At 47.8% G+C, this 18,688-nt stretch overlaps 1 protein-coding gene and 1 long non-coding RNA gene across 3 annotated transcripts in view; one reads left to right on the top strand and one right to left on the bottom strand.

The window, feature by feature from the left end:
* Positions 1–1,737: 1,737 nt before the first annotated feature.
* PROSER2 (proline and serine rich 2) overlaps positions 1,738–18,688 on the bottom strand; it is a 49,359-nt gene continuing 32,408 nt past the window's right edge. Inside the window, exons 3-5 of one of the 2 annotated variants that reach the window (XR_009211111.1) lie at positions 7,359–7,611; positions 3,604–4,660; positions 1,738–2,688 (exon numbers count right to left, since the gene is read on the bottom strand). Coding sequence is in view for 1 of the 2 variants with exons in the window: in XM_058431556.1 (XP_058287539.1) it covers positions 3,744–4,660; positions 7,359–7,611 (1,170 nt within the window). In the remaining variant the exon portion in view is untranslated. Of the gene's footprint in view, positions 2,689–3,278; positions 4,661–7,358; positions 7,612–18,688 lie in introns of those variants that run through there. The other variant, XM_058431556.1, reaches the window with a different exon arrangement.
* LOC131381987 (uncharacterized) lies at positions 4,124–17,383 on the top strand. Its single transcript, XR_009211114.1, has 3 exons — positions 4,124–4,242; positions 4,652–4,786; positions 16,739–17,383. It is a non-coding gene; the product is annotated as an uncharacterized LOC131381987 (long non-coding RNA).

Below are 18,688 nucleotides of genomic sequence, written 5' to 3'. Positions count from 1 at the left end.
TACTTTTTGTATTTTTAGTAGAGACGGGGTTTCACCATGTTGGCCAGGATGTTCTCGATCTCTTGACCTTGTGATCCGCCCACCTCGGCCTCCCAAAGTGCTGGGATTACTGGCTTGAGCCGCGGCGCCCGGCAGGAGTTTCTCGATAAAAGTAAATTGTTGTCATATTTTATCTTTCTCTTTCATTCCTCTTTATTAACTATTAAATAACTGATTTCCTTAGATTACCTATTGTATATAAAAAAAACCACCACCAAATCCTCTGACAAGTCAGAATCCTCACAGCCAGAGGTGTGGAAATTTAAAGAGAATCCATTTCTTTTTTCTTTTTTCGAGACAAGGTCTCGCTCTGTTGCCCAGGTTGGAGTGCAGTGGCAAGATCTCGGCTAACTGTAACCTTGACCTCCCAGACTCAAGCGATACTGCCACCTCTGCCTCCTAGTAACTGGGACTATAGGTGCATGCCACCAGGCTGGGCTTTTTTTTTTTTTTGTAGAGATAGGGACTCACTATATTGCCCAGGCTGGTCTCAAACTCCTGGGCTCAATTGATCCCCCCACCTCAGCCTCCCAAAGTTCTGGCATGAGCCACTGGCCAAGAGAATGTTTTTCTGATTTTTTGTTTTTTAATAAAACAGTCAATCCTAAGGTTTCCGTAAGGCCTTGCTCATCACCTCTGCTCAGCTCTTTACAGCTGGTTTCAAATGGGCATCCTACGGTGGGACTCTGCACCAGGAATTTTGAGTGAGGTAGGCTGTGAGCCCCGTGCCTGGGGCCACCCTCAGATGCCTGTGAGTTTGGTCAATAATTCACGAAGCCAAGGGCTCTATCATTAAACACCATGGAGAAGTTGTCCCCCAAATTCTTGATGAAAGCATCCCAGGATCTGTCTTTGTCTTTCCTGTCCGTTCTCTCCTCAGCCAGCCTTACAGGAGAATGCGGGCAGGGGAGAAGCAAAGATCAACATTTCTGCCAATCTCACGAAGTTGGGTGTGCATGCTAGGAACCAAGTATCAGAAAGGGGAGGAGGAGGAGAGGACTGCGGCTGATGCTGTGATCCTGTGTTTGGTGTTGACATCTGCCCACGGGACTCTGGTTTGGCCATTTGCACACAGCTTTTGAAAAGGACAGGATATGGCTGGGGCAGTGGCTTACGCCTGTAATCCCAGTACTTTGGGAGGCCGAGGCGGGGGAATCACATGAGGTCAGGAGTTCGAGGCCAGCCTGGCCAACATAGTGAAACCCCATCTCTACTAAAAATACACAAATTAGCCTGGCATGGTGGCACGTTCCTATTATCCCAGCTACTCGGGAGGCCGGAGGTTGCAGTGAGCCGAGATCACGCCACTGCATTCCAGCCTGGGCGAAGGTTATTCTCTCTCTCAGTTCTTGGGAAGAGGGAGACAAGACCATCTCAAAAAAAAGAGTATTTTTTTTTTTTTTCTGATTTAAGCATTAAGATAAAGAGTTTTGTAAAAGTGGAGAATGATTTCAAGCATCACTTGGGGAAAAAAGTGGGGCATTTTACAATTCATCTTTCCTTTCCATTACGATTTTGCTTTGAGATATGCATGGTCCTTCAAATTACCGTGAACCAGATGACCTTTAAGAAATCACATCATGTAATTATGGCAAGGAAACTAATGCCTCTCCACAAACTGGGTTTTCTAACATAAGTACACCTACAGGTTAGTTTAGCAGCAGCTATAATTTGAACTTTGTACAAAACATATGGCTATAATTAGTAGGGTTTTAGACACAAGAATGACCAGAGTGACAGTCAGTGTAACTGTGAATAAAGAGAAGAAATTATGAATAAATAGAAGAGTGTAACTATTTAAAAGAAAGTAACTGAGAATATAGCATGCAATGCAAGAACAAGCTTAAGAAAAAACTCAAATTTATTTTTCAAAAATGTGATTATGGCAACAAATAAACTAATATGCAGTCCAGTTCACCCTGCTCACAGTGAAATCATAGGGTCAGTGAAAAAGATGATGCAGTCCTCATCTATAAAGAATATTTAAAATGCCGCTTGTATCAAGACCTTCTATTATTGAACACTGTATGGCATCTTGCTTTGTAAAGAGAAAACACAGCCCTTATAAATCCTTTAAACCAATCCAGCATTAACAGGACTAAAATTTACAGTAACTACTTTTGAAAGCTGTAAAATTAAAGCACCTATTTAAATTAAGATCAAGAATCTATGAGGTTATTATTCATGAGAATAAGAGCTGGATGAAACTAAATATTGCATTTCTAAGGAAAAAATTATAATCATGCACTTTATATAACTTACAAGGCAAATGGAATACTATTAAAAATGCCCTTCACAGCACACTGAAGTCTGAATTTAAGTAATACTCAACGGGAAAGAAACAGGCTCTGTTACGGCGCTGGCAGAGACATAAAAACACAAGGGTGTGACTGCTCAGGGCAACCCTTCCCGTCTATTTTTAGAGGTCTAAGACTCCAGCCTTAAATAGTTTTGATAATAACGCTTGTGGCATAACTCAGCGTGTAAGACACAGTCTGGGAGGAAACCAGTTCTTTTCCTGCTGTGCAACCTCGTTCACTGGTTTTTCCCTATTAATTCTGAGATCTTGCTTGTGGGACATGACGGTCAGTGGATCTTCAAGAATCTTTTGCTTCATTCTGTTGACTGGCTACCTCAGAACATGCAGAACTAAAATTAGATGATAAAGGAGATTAGTTTTCTAAAAAGTTCCTTCTTTAGCAAACAAACAGTCTTGCTTACTTGGAAGCAGGGAATATTACTTTCATTGGGAACAGAGGAACATTTTCTTGAGGAAAAAGCACTTTGGGTTCACCAAAAGATCATGGAGACGGGTCTTTAAGACACTTCCATACTAGGAAGTAACAATTTCTTGTATCATCCATCAGGATGCTGAGGTGGCTCTGTCTACCCGAGAATAGGAAGCGCTGGCATCCTGTAGTGACTTAGGAGGGTGTTCAGAAGTTTCTATTTATGTAATAATGATGCATGTGGACACCCAGGATACCTATGCATGTATATGTTGACACATACGTATCTAAAAACATACACAAACACAGGCTCACCTCAGAGTCTGATGAGACTTGCTTTTTCAAAATTACCACTTTTCCATTTCACTCCCAAAACTCAAAATCTAAAGGTTTCATATTTCAGTTTTCAGTAAAAAAACAAAACTGGGCAAACTAAATTACGTCAAGAAACAAAAGCAAAGTATTATGATGCCTCACCCTTCAAAAACAAAAGTATATGAAGACATTACAAAATGAAACCAGCATTTTTTATTATTTTCTTAGAAAAGGCGGCGAGAATCCTGAGTGGAAGGGATCTGAACTGACTTTCATGTCATGTACTTCGAGAAAAGGGTAGATGAGACTCAAGAATGATAATCAGACCAGTCCTGCTCCTCCCAACCCCCAAAAGATGGCATTTACGCATCACGGAAACCTATGGGTCTAACAGGTTATTCTCTCAGTTCTTGGGAAAAGGGAGACAAGCCCCCAGCCAGATTCCTTTAGGGAAGAGTTCTCTGTTCCCGGTGGCTGAAGCCTGCGGTGCGGGCTCAGCCAGGAGGCCCCAGCCTGGCACCTCTAGACTCTGATGCGCCACAGAGGTCGGGGCTCCCGCTGTCACTTCCATTTTAGGCCAAACAGCTCCTGGGTGCAGCGACTCTTCCACCCTCTCTTCAGGGTGGGGAGAAACAGGGTGGACCGTAGCCCGCGGGGCCCTCACGAACTCTCCCTGAGCAGCCCCAGCTTCCGCAGGGCCTCCCTGCGCGCCTCCTCCGAGGAGCCGCGGCCCGCGAACTGCACGGTGATGCCCTGGGGCCGGGGCAGGGAGTCTGCGTGGCGCCAGTCCTGGCCGCCGTTGGGCTGCCGGGGCCCGGGGAAGCTCTGGCGGGCCCGCGTGCTGGGCAGGGCTGGGCCGGGGCGGAAGCAGAGGGACTTCCCGGCGGGCGCAAAGGCGCTGGGTGCGCTCTTCAGGGCCTCGTGCGCACTCGGGAAGCCGTTCGCCAGCGCCGGGCCCCGCGGAGCCTGACCACCTGCCCGGAGACTCTCAGCCGGGCCTGGCAGGCCCTGGCCACGCGCCACCGGCTCCGGGGAGGAGCCACTCCCTGGGGACCCCTCACCCGCGTCCCCCGCGGCGGGGAAGGCGCCGGCGTGGCCGTGGATGGTGGCCAGCACCTGCGCCCTGCGCTCCTGCACGCTGACGGCCGCCCTGGACAGGGTCCTGCGGGGCTCCCGGGCCGCGCCGTTGGTGACGATGATGTTGCTGGGGAAGCGGGGGGCCCTGGGCTGCGCCGGGTGGCTGGACCCCGGGCCAGGGTCTCCACTGCGGGGCCCCCGGGCGGCCGGTGTCCTCCACTCCCCGGGCCGGCCCTCCCTGGACGGGGAGGTGGGCGAGAGGGCTTCGTTCCCTGCCAACCTCTCAGAAATCTTCTGCGCCATAACGAGGGGTGTGGGAACGGAGCGCAGGAGTCTGGGGTGCTCCACCGGCGGGGAGGGGGCGCGCAGCTCCCTCCTGGGGGGATCGGGGGTGTTGGGCAGGGGTGGTGGCGTGGGAAGGGTCTTGGGAGCCGGGGGGTCCAGAGGTGGAGGAGTCTCGGCATCTTGTTTCCTGTGCTCCTTCCCAGCAGGTGCAGGCCCTGGAAGACGAGGGAGGAGCCTGTGAGCCACCGGCCCATGTGAAAGTAAATGCATGAAGTTCCCTCTCGCTGAACTGAAAAAAAAGCCTCAATCTGGACCTGACACCAACTTCCCCGGTGCTGCCTGTGAGTCAACTCCTCTCTCCCTGTTCCCGGGACTTGGTAAGGAGAAGGTGGTATGTCATGCTCATGACCTCACGTTGATACGGGACAAATCACGATAGCCCTGCAAGTCAGGCAGTCCGCACCTAGGAGACATTCCATCCATGTGGGCTGCTGAGGCTCCAACCCCTTAGGCTGGGACAGGACGCAAGTAGTGACCAACTCATCAGGGGAGTTTACAAAGGGGAAATTGAGGCTAGAAAGTGTGTGGCACACACACTGACACCAGCAGGTCTTTCTGGATGAGGGACATGTAGCTGTGTCACTTTCCTCTATGACAGAGAATTTAACAGGTCTGCCTCTGAGTCCTTACATAGCATGTATCAATCACAGATCACCTGGCACTGCTGTACTTATGCACCTGTCTCTCAATACAACACTGGGCCGGGCGTGGTGGCTCACACCTGTAATCCCAGCACTTTGGGAGGCCGAGGCAGGTGGATTACTTGAGGCCAGAAGTTCAAGACCAGCCTGGCCAACGTGGTGAAACCTTGTCTCTACTAAAAATACAACAATTAGCTGGGTGTGGTGGCGTGTACCTATAGTCCCAGCTACTCCAGAGGCTGAGGAAAGAGAATCACTTGAACCTGGGAGGCGGAGGTTGCAGTGAGCTAAGATGGACCACTGCACTCCAGCCTGAGCGACACAGTGAGACTCTGTCTCAGGAAAAAAAAACAAACCTGAAATTCGTATCTTTTTATGTTCCTCTGTACTCTGTGGGCACTTAAAGTTGTTATGAATATGCCAGGTGTGGTGGCTCACACCTATAATCCCAGCAATCTTGGAGGCTGAGGTGGGAACACTTGAGCCCAAGAGTTTGAGACCAGCCTGGGCTGCATAGTGAGACCCCATCACTATAAAAAAAAATTAGCCAGGCATGGTGGCACATGCTTGTAGTGCCAGCTACTTGGGAGGCTGAGGTGGGAGGATCATCTGAACCCAGGAGTTGGAGGGTGCAGTGAGCCAGGACTGTGCCATTGCCCTCCAGCCTGGGTGAGAGAGCGAGTTCCTGTCTCAGAAAAATGAAAGAAGAATTGTTATGAAAATATAATGTTAGCGAACTGATGGACAGGTGTAGCTGATTTTTCAAAAGAGTGTCTTCCTTGGCATGACTATGTGATCTCACATTTTAAAAGGATCAGCTGGTTCAAATTACTTTTGGAACTCTATTTCAAAGCAGAAGCACAGTAAAAATGTACAGTACATTACTTCTCCTCTTTGAAGAGATGGCTGCAAACCAAGCTCCATATTTACATGGAATCCATAACCGTAGTATGTGAAGTTCTGAGTAATACATAGCCTTGCTTAAAAGACATATATGTGTACACACGTGCACACACTTTATTTCTAGTGGCTCAAGACAAATGACAGTATTTTATCCTTGCCAGAGCAAAAAAAATTTTTCCTAATCCCTTCCAATGTTAACCCCTTGGCCACATTTGTTCACAGTATCCTTTCCAATCAGGGAAAAAAACTGGAAGATATTTATCTCTGCCCATTTCCCTCCAGTTCAGGGATCCCCAACAACCCTGGTACTGGTCTGGCCTGTTAGGAACCGGGGCGCACAGCAGGACGTGAGTGGTGAGCGAGCGAAGCTTCATTTGTATCTACAGCCACTAACCATGGCTCGCATTACTAAGCTCCACCTCCTGCCACATCAGCAGTGGTATTAGATTCTCTTTATTTTTTTTGAGACAGGGTCTCGCTCTGCCACCCAGGCTGGAGTGCAGTAGCACGATCTCAGCTCACTGCAACCTCCACCTCCTTAGGTTCAAGTGATTCTCGTGCCTCAGCCTCCGGACCAGCTGGGACTACAGGTGTGCGCCAGCTAATTTTTGTATTTTTAGTAGAGATGAGGTTTCACCGTGTTGGCCAGGCTGGTCTTGAATTTCTGGCCTCAAGTGATCCATGGCACCCAGCCTGTAAAATAGAATAATTACCTGGAAGCCATTTCCAATTTTCTTTCTGTGCATGTATGCATTGTGTATTAAAAAAAACGTAAACTCCACTTATGTGCCCAGTTCATTCCATTCTTTCTTTTTTTTTTTTTTTTTTGGAGACAGAGTCTTGCTCTGTCCCCCAGGCTGGAGTGCAGTGGCACAATCTCGGCTCACTGCAAGCTCCGCCTCCCAGGTTCACGCCATTCTCCTGCCTCAGCCTCCTGAGTAGCTGGGACTACAGGTGCCCACCACCACGCCTGGCTAATTTTTTGTATTTTTTAGTAGAGACGGGGTTTCACCGTGTTAGCCAGGATGGTCTCGATCTCCTGACCTTGTGATCCACCTGCCTCGGCCTCCCAAAGTGCTGGGATTACAGGCTTGAGCCACCGCGCCCGGCCCATTCCATTCTTTATTCTAGTCCCTCTGGCATTTCCCTTTGCTGGACGATGAAACTGCCAAGGATTATTTTCCCCTAAAAAATCTGGTAAGACTCAACAACTTCTACTGGCAAACACAGGGGAACACAAAAGAAGTATCTCTGGGTCTCACAGACACCAGCAAACCACATCCCAGGGATGGCCTGTCTTCCCCCTCACCTGCTGCCTGGGTCCCCTCTGGAAGGCCGTCGGCTTCCCCGGTGCCAGGTGCTGGCTGCACTAAGTCAATGACATCTTCAGGCTCGGAGGGACTGGAGGTGCTCTCCTCCAGAGACGGGGAGCAGAGGCAGCACACTCCCCCATCGCACAGCACTGGCTCCTCAAAGTCCTCGTCTAGGGAGTCAATCGTCTCCTCAAAAAACAGGAGGACATCCTTTTCCTCATGGGTGAGGTACTTCAGGCTCTCATCATCCTAGAGTACAGGTTTGGGGATTGGGAATGGAAGAGAGAAAACAAACAGTGGCTTCACTAAAGAGACAAAAGCTGAAGCAAAGTTGGGAGTGGTCCATAGCCCAGGGCGGAACTCACTGTGTCCTGAGAGTACCCTGCCACACAGTGCCTGCGTGTGCCTCTCCATCACCCAGACGGAAGAGAACGTGCTCCGAAAGGCAGAGCAAATAACAGAGCCTCAAAACTGTTAATAACGGGCCCTCGCCTTGGGGTTCCTAGCAAGTCAATGACAAAAAGCACCCTTTTGGGAGCACACTGGAGAGCTGCAGTCAGCCTACTGCTATGCGACACACTTGTTTTTACATAATCACGGGAAACCTCTGCTTAAAGATGGTGGATTGAACTCACATATTTATCTCCTTTCTCACTAGAAACCTTACTAAAACAAAGGGATTTTTTAAGGCACAAATCACAACGACAAAATAACAGGAAGAGAGATGGTGGAGCATGCGTCATCTTTGGGGAACTTGAAGAATCCAAGAGCCAAAAGCAGGGCAGCCGGAGAGCAGGACAGGTGGAAACCGACTGAGAAGGCCCAGGAAAGCCAGTGACCCACCTGCTGCGTGCCGCAGAACTGCCCAGAAGCTCAGGCCCTGGAGGTGCTGAGCGGCTCTGGAAGTGTGGGCAAGGTGACGGTGAAGAGAGCTGAACTGTTTGAAAGTCTCTTTCAGAAGCAATGAGCTCATCCCAGCACAAAACTCGCCACTTACTCTTGAAAAAGGTGACAGAGGAACCCTGAAGTGGGGCCATGGAGCAAAGCTGATGGTGGAGTGCTGTGTTAACAGTGTGGGCTGTCAGTGCAGCCAAGTGACCGCCCTCCAGACGGAGGACTGTGCACGTCATCTCTGGGAAACCTGAGGAATCCAAGAGCCAAAAAAGGCTGATCCCAAGGGTTCCCTAGCAAGATCAATCCACAGGTAAAGATTACAGTCAACGAATGTAGAACTGCACAGCAGTTTCTTACTGTCCTACTCTGGAGTATGTGCAGATACCGAATAACCACCGAGCGTCTGAGGAAAACTGTTAACGTGAAACAGCTATCAAAATCAAAGGACAAAAAAGCAACTTACAGGAAACGAACTACGTGGAGTGATGGAAAACTTCAAAAAGGCTATCATCAGTTGTCAGATAAGAGGGGATACTGAATCCATAAACAGCATCATTTTTTTTTCTTTACAGGACAAAAGAAGCCTTAGAAATAAAAAAATACTAACAGCAGAAAAAAATGAAAAACTAAATAAAAGCCTAAAAGATAAAGTTGTAAAATCAGAAAACTATCAAAAGAAAGGATAAGAAAATCAAAGGATAGATTTGGGAGGGCCACGGTGTGAATAATGAGAGTTCCAGAAAGAGAAATCAGAGAAAATGAGAGGAAGAAATTATAAAATAAAATAATTCAGGGAAATGCCCCTAAACAGGAACACGTGAGTTTCCAAACTGAAAGGGGTCCTTAGTGTACAACCTAATGAATAAAAATGAAACAGACCCATGCCAAGGTATGCATCATTGTGACATTTCAGAATATTGAAAGCCAAGAAAAGATCCAGAAAGCTTCCCAGAGTGAAAAAGCAGGTCACATACAAAAGATCAGAAATCAGAGTCCAGGTGCAGTGGCTCACGCCTGTAATCCCAGTACTGTGGGAGGCTGAAGTGGGTGGATCACTCGAGCTCCGGAGTTCGAGCCCAGGCTGGCCAACATGGTAAAACACTGTCTCTACTAAAGATACAAAAATTAGCCGGGCATGGTGGCATGCACCTGTAATCCCAGCTACTCAGGAGGCTGAGGCAGGAGAATCCCTTGAACCTGGGAGGCAGAGGTTGCAATGAGCCAAGATTGCACCACTGCACTCCAGCCTGGGTGACAGAGCAAGACTCTGTTTCAAAAAAAAAAAAAAAAAATCAGAAATCAGAATTTGATAACTGCCTGTGTAAGTTATGTAAGAGAATAATATCCTTGTTTTTAAAATGTACTTCAGTATTGAGGGGAGCATTATGTAGCAACTACATTCAAATGGTTCAGAAAAAATAAAGAGTGTGTGTGTGTGTGTGTGTGTGTGTATAGAGAGAGCGCATGTTAAAATGTGGAAAAAATTTAAAAATTGGTGAATCTAATTAAAGGGTATGTGGGAGTTCTCTGTACTATTCTTACGACTCCATTAAGTTTGAAATAACTTCCAAACAATTTAAACAAACAAAAGATCAGAAAACAGCAGCAGACTTCTCAGCAGTAACACCAGAAGCCGGGAGACAATGGGGGCTCAAAACCCGGATAAATTCTGAACTGGAATCCTATACATAATCCGATTATTAATTAGAACTACGGAAGAATAAAGGTGTTTTTAAGTCACGCAAGGTCTTCAATCTGATCTCCCATGTCAGCCTTTCTGAGGAAGCTACTGCAGGGTAGTCAGGAAGGGTAGCTGTTCCTCTAAACACGGAGTAAACCCAGACAGAAGACACGGAGCCAGGTAACAGGAGCGTCCACATGAGAAAGCTGCAGGGAATCCTAGAATAATGAGGGCTCCCCAGGAAGCCACCTGTGCGCTCAGCAGGTAGTCTAGTTCACAGCAAGCCCAAGGGTGACAAAGGAAATCACGCAAGCAAAACCGAAACCATGATCAACCACAGAAAAACTAATGTGAGAGAAAGCATTTATCTATCATCTATGTACAGCAATACACACACCGACACCATAACAGAGTTGTTGTCTCAGATTGAAATTATGCATACTTAATACAGACACATGAAAAAAAATTGAAAGGATATATAGCAATATGTCAATAGTGGAGGTAAATAACCAATAGGTACAGTAAAGAGCTGTTACCTCCCATTGAGTAGGAAATGGAGGTGGTACATGCGGACTGATGCTTTTATAAATCTTATAGACTATTTGACTCTATAATACTATGAGCGTGGACTCCGCTTCTGCTGTACTTTTTTTGTGTGTGTGTGTGGGGGGAATGGTTTCACTCCCGTTGCCAGGCTGTTGAGTGCAGTGGCACGATCTTGACTCACTGTAACCTCTGCCCCCAGGGCTCAAGCGATTCTCCTGCTTCAGCCTCCAGAGTTGCTGGGACTACAGGTGCACGTCTGTGCCCTGCTAATGTATTTTTTTTTGTCTTATCAGAAGTGATTAAGAGCTGATGCATGTGGTGTAGTCTGATGCTTTCCACACTGTGATCTGAGAGGTATTCAAATGCCCACCTACCCAAAGCATCTAACTCCCAGGCCCACAAAGAGCCTGTGGTCTACACAATTTCAGAGACTATAGTTGAAAGCATAGTACACTGTTGTTTTGGGGATGAAAACACAAGAACACATGCAAATTTCTCAAGCTACCCTGGTCTTATTAGCTTAATCCTGAAAGAAGGATGGCTCAGGAAAAGGAAATACCTAGGCATGGGTTAGGTAGGCAGGCAGAACATTGCTAGGGAGGATAAGCAATGCGTATCTGTTGGATATAAACCTATGCACAATCGCCGGGTCTGAAGATGTGTGTCCGCTTGGGTGGGCGGACACAGCTTTCTGAAGTGGTTGTACTGACTGACACTTGCTTTCAGCAGGGCTGGTTGCCCTAGCGCCCCGAAGGAGAGGAATGCAGTCATATTTCACTGTGATTTTCAGTGTCATTTCCACGAAGACTAATGATGTTGAGCTTTTTTTCCTCCATAATACAGGGGAGTACTCCTCGTCGGAAATGCTTGGGATAAGAAGTGTTCTGGATTTTTTCACATTTTGAAATATTTGCATATACATAATGAAATATTGATGTTTCATATATGTCTTTTGTTGATTTTTTGGAGACTGTATCTTGCTCTGTTGCCCAATCTACAGTGCGGCAGTGCCATCACAGCTCACTGCAGCCCAGGTCTCCCCAGCTCAAGTGATCCTCCCACCTCAGCCTCCCCAGTGGCTAGAACTACAGGCAAACACTACCATACCCAGCTAATTTTTATATATTTTTTGTAGAGACAAAGTCTCACTATATTGCCCAGGCTGGTCTTGAACTCCTGGGCTCAGGCAATCCTCTGGCCTCAGCTTCCCAGAGTGGTGTTATTGTAGGCATGAGCCGCTGTGCCCATTCTATAGTAAGTCTTGATATCTGGCAAAGTCCTCCAGTTTTGTTGGAGTTCTTAAAGTCTTCCTTAAGTCTGTTTAGCTTTCTTAGTCCTTTTTTATTTCCATATAAATTTTAGTATCAGTTTGTCAGTTTCCATATTCACATAAACACACACATACCCCTGTTGTGACTTTAATTGGGATCTGCATAAAAGTTTCTCAAATTGGAGAGAACTGATGTCTTTGCAATCTTTTCTTGACCCATGAATATGGCGCATGGCTTCATTTATTTAGATGTGTGGTTCTCAAAGTGTGGTCTTTGGACCAGAAGCAGCATCTGTGAACTTGTTAGAAACATTCTTGGGTCCCATCCCAGACCTGCCGCATTAGAAACTCTCAGGTGCTGGGCCTGTCAGTCTGTGTTGGACGCAGCCTCCAGGGAGTCTGATGCGCTGACAATTTAGATGCACAGATCTGGCTCTTTAATTTCTCTCAATGATTTCTCATAGTTTCCAGCGTAGACATCTTGCATCTACATCAGCGTAGACATTTTCTGCCCTATGTCTTCCTAGGTATTTACTGTGGCTCCGCCTACCCTTCACAGTTAACTTTCCACCATTCTCTCCTTTATATTCCTCAGGAGGCATGGCCAACTCTTTGGTAAAGGGCCAGGTAGTAAATATTCTGGGCTGTGCAGGCTTTAGGGTAGCAGCTACTCAACTGTACCAAGGTAAGGAATGAGCCTCACTTTTGTTACATTGAACTGTGTTTACAAAAGCAAGGAGTGGGGGCAGCTATAGGTCACAGGCTATGGTTTTTCGCTTCTTGCTCCCTGCTCAAGTCCATCACTGGCTCTTCCTATGTCGGCTTCTAAGGCAGCGACGCCCACCTGTGCACTGCTGCATCTCACCTACTTTCACGGCCGGATTTCAAACCTCAGCCCACCCCCACAGCATCCCCTGAATCACAGCCACACACATGCACCTGCTAAGCACACAATCCAGTATCACAGTATAAATCATGCTCCTGCTGTCTAGAGCTTACCACCCAACGAGGGCTTCAGATAAGAACATCAGCAACTGCCCTAGAGTGTGGAACTCCTATGACAAGGTGAGCCTGGGGTGTGATGGAAACACAGCATGCATGTTACCAAGCCACACTTCTGGGGAAAGGGGTCTGTGCAGGAAAAACTTCAGAGAGGAAATGACATGTCAGTCAATAACCTGAAAGAACTGGATGAGAGTTAAGCAACAAGGAACAAGGCACAGTCATCCACACAGCATTTTGGAAAGATCATGTTGGTTATAGTGCAGAAAATACTGAATATGGGAAACAATTTATTATTATTTTTTAGGAGTCTTGCTCTGTCACCCAGGCTGGAGTGCAGGGGCACGATCTCAGCTCACTGCAGCCTCTGCCTCCCAGGTTCAAGCAATTCTCCTGCCTCAGCCTCCAGGGTAGCTGGGACCACAGGTGCACACCACCACACCCGGCTAATTTTTGTATTTTTAGTAGAGATGGGATTTCGCCATGTTGGCCAGCCTGGTCTCGAACTCCTGACCTCAAGTGATTCACCCACCTTGGCCTCCCAAAGTGCTGGGATTACAAGCATGAGCCACTGTGCCCAGCCTTGACCCAGCTGCATACTTGCTTTTGGTTTTGTTCTGTTGGTTCCCATCACACACTAACAAGCATCAACGGACCCTTGCTCGGATCCCCATGCAGGCCTCATACATTTCATCCCAGAGTTCCTCCACTCACGGTCTCACCTCAGGGTTCTTTCTTCCTCTGCTTACTTATTATTTGTATAAAACGAGACAAAAATCCCTTTTTTCTTTTTTTTTTTTGAGACGGAGTCTTGCTCTGTCACCCAGGCTGGAGTGCAGTGGCACGATCTTGGCTCACTGCAAGCTCCGCCTCCTGGGTTCAAGCAATTCTCTGCCTCAGGATCCCGAGTAGCTGGGATTACAGGCGCCCGCCACCACGCCTGGCTAGTTTTTGTATTTTTAGTAGAGACAGGGTTTCACCATGCTGGCCAGGCTGGTCTCGAACTCCTGACCTTGTGATCCACCCACCTTGGCCTCCCAAAGTGCTGGGATTACAGGTGTGAGCCACCGCGCCCAGCCCAAAAATCCATTTTCACCGAGCCAGTTGGTGAGCAGCTTCCCAGGTCCTGGAAGCCTGAGATTCTCACATCCTCAACCTACCCGAGCCCCTCTAAGGTGTGGAGCTGGAGTGAGTGCTGGGCACCTGGTGTGTATCCCAAGCACCTTCTCTGTGGTTAGCCTGGCCTTGTGCCCTGAGTCCCAAGGCAGGGCCAGTAATGCTGTGGGCTGTCTGCTGCCTAATCCTGGGGGATGAAGCCACCCTCCACAGTGAACCCAGATCTGCCTTCCCTGGGAGGGGAGGAGAGGGGAGGCAGAAGCAGACAGAGCCGGTGGGGAAGGGATCAGGGCCTCAGGGTCAGAAAAGAGGCCTGTGGCCCTCGGTAGGGAGAATCCGTCTACCCCTCCCTCGAGAGATGCCCAAAAGAAAGAGATGGCCTGGGGGAGCAGGTCATGGCAGTGAGGGCAGGGGCAGGGATGGGCAGTGACTGCAAATGGGCCATGATTTCTTTTCAGGAGATGAAAACATTCTTAAATGGACTGTGGGGATGTAAACACACTAAATGCCATTGAATGTCTACTTTAAACGGGTGAACTGTATGCTATGTGACTTGTATCCCAATAAAGCTGTTATAGTAAAAAATCCAAAAGCACAAGGCATTGCCTGGTGGTCCGTGGAGGCGGGAGAGCTGGAGCCCACAGTGGAGGCTCCTGCAGGGCTGGGTGCTATTGGAAGGGGCATTTGCTAATGACTCAGGTCCCTAAGAACTATGTACATAGGAAATGAGAAGCAAAAATAGCCGCTTTCTTGGGCAAGCGTGAGTTGGAGAAAGTGTAAGTTTGTCCCTATTCGTTGGAAAGGTAGAAGAAGGCGGAGAGCAGAAAAGAAAATTCCCTTCTCACATTTTTTTTTTTTTTTTTTTTTTGAGACAGAGTCTCACTCTGTCTCCCAGGTTGGAGTGCAGTAGTGTGATCTTGGCTCACTGCAACCTCTGCCTCCTGGTTCATGCAATTCCCCCACCTCAGCCTCCCAAGTCGCTGGGATTACAGGCTGCACCACCACACTCGGCTTTGTTTTTTGGTATTTTTAGCAGAGATGGGGTTTCACCGTGTTGGCCAAGCTGGTCTCAAGCTCCTGACCTCAAATGATCTGCCCGCCTCAGCCTCCCAAAGTGCTGGGATTACAGGCATGAGCCACCATGCTTGGCCCAAATGATGTTTTTTAATGTACCAGTTTGGATTGTGGAGTAAATGGCAGTTCTTTAAGGGCTACACATCTTCAGATGTTAAAAGAACAGGCTAGAAAACCATCCCTCACTTTTTTTTTTTTTTTTCTGAGACGGAGTTTAGCTTTGTTGCCCAGGCTGGAGTGCAGTGGCACCATCTCGGCTCACTGCAACCTCCACCTCCTGGGTTCAAGCGATTCTCCTGCCTCAGCTTCCTGAGTAGCTGGGACTATAGGCACCTGCCAACACGCCAGGCTAAACTGTTTATTTTTAGTAGAGATGGGGTTTCACCATATTGGCCAGGCTGGTCTCAAACCCCTGACCTTGTGATCTGCCCGCCTTGGCCTCCCAAAGTGCTGGGATTATAGGTGTGAGCTACCACGTCCGGCCCATCCCTCACATATTCTATCCTACCATGCTGACTTCAAGAAATGACAAGTCTCTGAAGGAAATATTGCTTTGCTTCAAGAATGTGAGCAATGTATTTTTACCCTAATATATATGATATGATTTTGAAGAAAGAATTTCTAGTGCATTCAAACCAGAAAATTCAAAATGCTGAACATACTAAGGTAATTATAATGCACCAGAACAAGCCCCCACGTAGAGAACAAAGTCCCAGTCTAGCTGATCTCTGTTGACTCCTGCACAGAGATGGCAGAAAAAAGGTCTATCCAAGCCCCATTCAAGCTCTGAGGGCAGCAGCCCAATACAAAGCTAGATGACAACTTTTTAAAAAACTGCAACAGGTCGAGAAGTCAATAGTCCTAGATATTCCTATGCCAGCACAGATTTGGGAGAGGAGTTTTGTTTTTTAGAGAAACGGTAGAATAAAATCTTTGGTTGGTTGAACAAAAATGCTGAGAAGGCTTAAAATACGTGTACTGAAGTAACCCCTACCTAAAAAACAGCTGAATTGGCCAGGCGTGGTGGCTCACACCTGTAATCCTAGCACTTTGAGAGGCTGGCTCACACCTGTAATCCTAGCACTTTGAGAGGCTGGCTCACACCTGTAATCCTAGCACTTTGAGAGGCCGAATCGCTTAAGGCCAGGAGTTCGAGACCAGCCTGGCCAACATGGCAAAACCCCATTTCTACTAAAAATACCAAAAAAAAATTAGCCAGGCATGGTGGCACCCACCTGTAATCCCAGCTACTTAGGAGGCTGAAGCAGGAGAACTGCTGGAACCCAGGAGGCAGAGGTTGCACTGAGCTGAGATTGTGCCATTGCATTCCAGCTCTGGGTGACAGAGCAAGACTCCATCTTGGGGAAAAAAAAAAAAAAAAATCCACAGGATATGTGGCAATCCTGTGAGTTAAAAAATGTGAAGCAGCAGAACTCATCTCTAGTCTAGACCAAAAAAAAAAAAAAAAAAAATCACAAAAAAGTGTCGCCTGGGCTGGCTGGTACTGAGGTACTGGGCAGAGTGTGATGTGATGTCTTCTTACAAACACCACAGTTAGCTCTCTGACACTCGAGCAATGCTCTATTGATTTAATAATCCAACCTTATGAGAGAACCCCTCGGAGCTGAAACAGAAGAGGGGCAGAGAGAAGAAAATGCAGGCAGCCCCTTCCTGCGCAGCTTTGAGTGCCGCGCCCACTTCGGCAACCTCGGAAGAGAGACTGTAAATGCAGGTGGAGCGTCCCACAGTTTTGGGACAAAGGTTTAACTATGGTTTCTTTTTTTTTTTTTTAGATGGAGTCTCCATCTGTTGCCCAGGCTGGAGTGCAGTGGTGCGATCTTGGCTCACTGCAGCCTCCGCCGCCCAGGTTCAAGTGATTTTCCTGCCTCAGCCTCCGGAGCAGCTGGGATTACAGGCACGCGTCACCACGCCTGGCTAATTTTTGTATTTTTCGCAGAGACGGAGTTTCACCATGTTGGCCAGGCTGGTCTCCTGACCTCAGATGATCTCAGATGATCCACCCACCTGGGCCTCCCAAAGTGCTGGGATGACAGGTGTGAGCCACCGCACCCGGCCAATTATGGTTATTTCTAGCTAGACATTACTGTCCTGTTTCAAGATGGCTCACTTAAACCTGTACTCTGGCAGGAAAGAGACACAAACCTATGAAGAATGAGATGTGTGCACAGTTTTGATTATAAAACCAAAGAATAATGGCTTCACAAGAGGACGGCTGGGCTCCTGGGCTGCCTTCAATGTCTTTAAACAGGTGATACAGATCTTGCTTTCTTCTCTCTCTCTCACAGAGAGATCTTGACTGAGACAGACATACCCCAAGTGTGCAGCATTTGAGGCACTCCGAGACCCTCATGAGCTTGGGTCCTCCATGGCTGCCTCACCACTATATTGTGAGTTCCTAAAAGGGGGCAAACTGAGTCTTATCCCATCACCTCTCGGTTCTTATATGCAGTAGGCATTTATGAAATGTTGACTGAATTGGCCTTTTAGAAAAGCTACTGAGTTACGTTTTAAAGCAGCTGTTTGACCAGGATCATTTGGATTCCAGCTGGGTGAGAAGGCAGGATGAAGGGGCGGGGTTATGGCTAACGGGGCGGTGGCTCCCTTGAGGCTCCTCCAGTTCAGTGTCCCCTCCTGAAGTCACAGAGCAAACAGCACATCGGATTTGTAGCACACTCCTCAGACTTTGCTCTGGCCCGGCCACGTGGGAAGTCCCCCAGTGCTTGCAGCACCTTCTTAGTCCATGAGCCATGTGTGGGGCCAAAGGTGTCAAGTGCTCTGGAGGAACAGGGTGGCTCAGGAGCTGCCGGCTGCTGCCTGGTCACAGACTGCTGTGTGACTTCAGGGCCATAGCATTTGTGGGCGTAGGGAGGGGGATTCAAGACAGTTCATCCAATATTAAATCCTAAAAACTCGTTCATAAATTTGGATCATTGTTTTTGCCCAAGCCAGTGGTAAAACAAATAAGAGGTAGATGTGGGATGTCCCCAGTCACCCTCACAAAAGCAGCCATGGTGTTCGAGCTCCGCTCCTTGAGAATCATGCGAATGGAGAGCTCTCTGCCCATTCCGAGCAGCCAAATCCTATTTTCTTCTAGAGGAAGCTTCAGGATGTGTGAAGGCAGACCCGACCTCATTCGGAGCGAGAGCCTGGGAACACTGGTGTGAGGCAGCACCGTGCCCTCGCCGTGCACCCAGGGGGTTTTGTGAGACGAGGTGAGCCCTGGAGACACAGGCCTCAGAGGGTGACGTTGGTAACCAAACACCCAGAGCCGCCTGCAGCAGCCATGGAGAGGAGAGCTGTCACATATGGACGTCTCCAGCCCTTCTCAGGCCTTTTATTTTGTGCCCGCATCACCTCTCCAGGTAGTAAGCTCCACAAGCACACTCCTGATGTCAGGAAGCACCGCCTTGCACACACATCAAAGCTGCCCTCTTATGTTTCAAATGAAAAGACATAATTCAAGGGACACCTTTGTGGCCACATATTCTAGGATTTGGACAACTCATTCTAGTTCTACCTATACCTTTCATTAAAAAATGTTCACAGGCAGGATTCTTTACCAAAAAAATGCACACACACAACTAGCCTCTTGAGAAATAAAAACTTCATGTTCACTGCCCTCTTAGAACAGCCTCAGTCATAATTGTGGCCATACGGATAGCCTCAACAATCCTATTTAAGTGGTTATTTTAACTTTAAAAAATATTTGAGATCATCTTCTA

Source organism: Hylobates moloch, unplaced genomic scaffold (genome assembly GCF_009828535.3).
Source record: "Hylobates moloch isolate HMO894 unplaced genomic scaffold, HMol_V3 SCAFFOLD_2, whole genome shotgun sequence".
Lineage (NCBI taxonomy): Eukaryota > Metazoa > Chordata > Mammalia > Primates > Hylobatidae > Hylobates > Hylobates moloch.
Note: the sequence above shows the minus strand (reverse complement) of the source record. Positions and strands in the feature narration are given on the sequence as shown.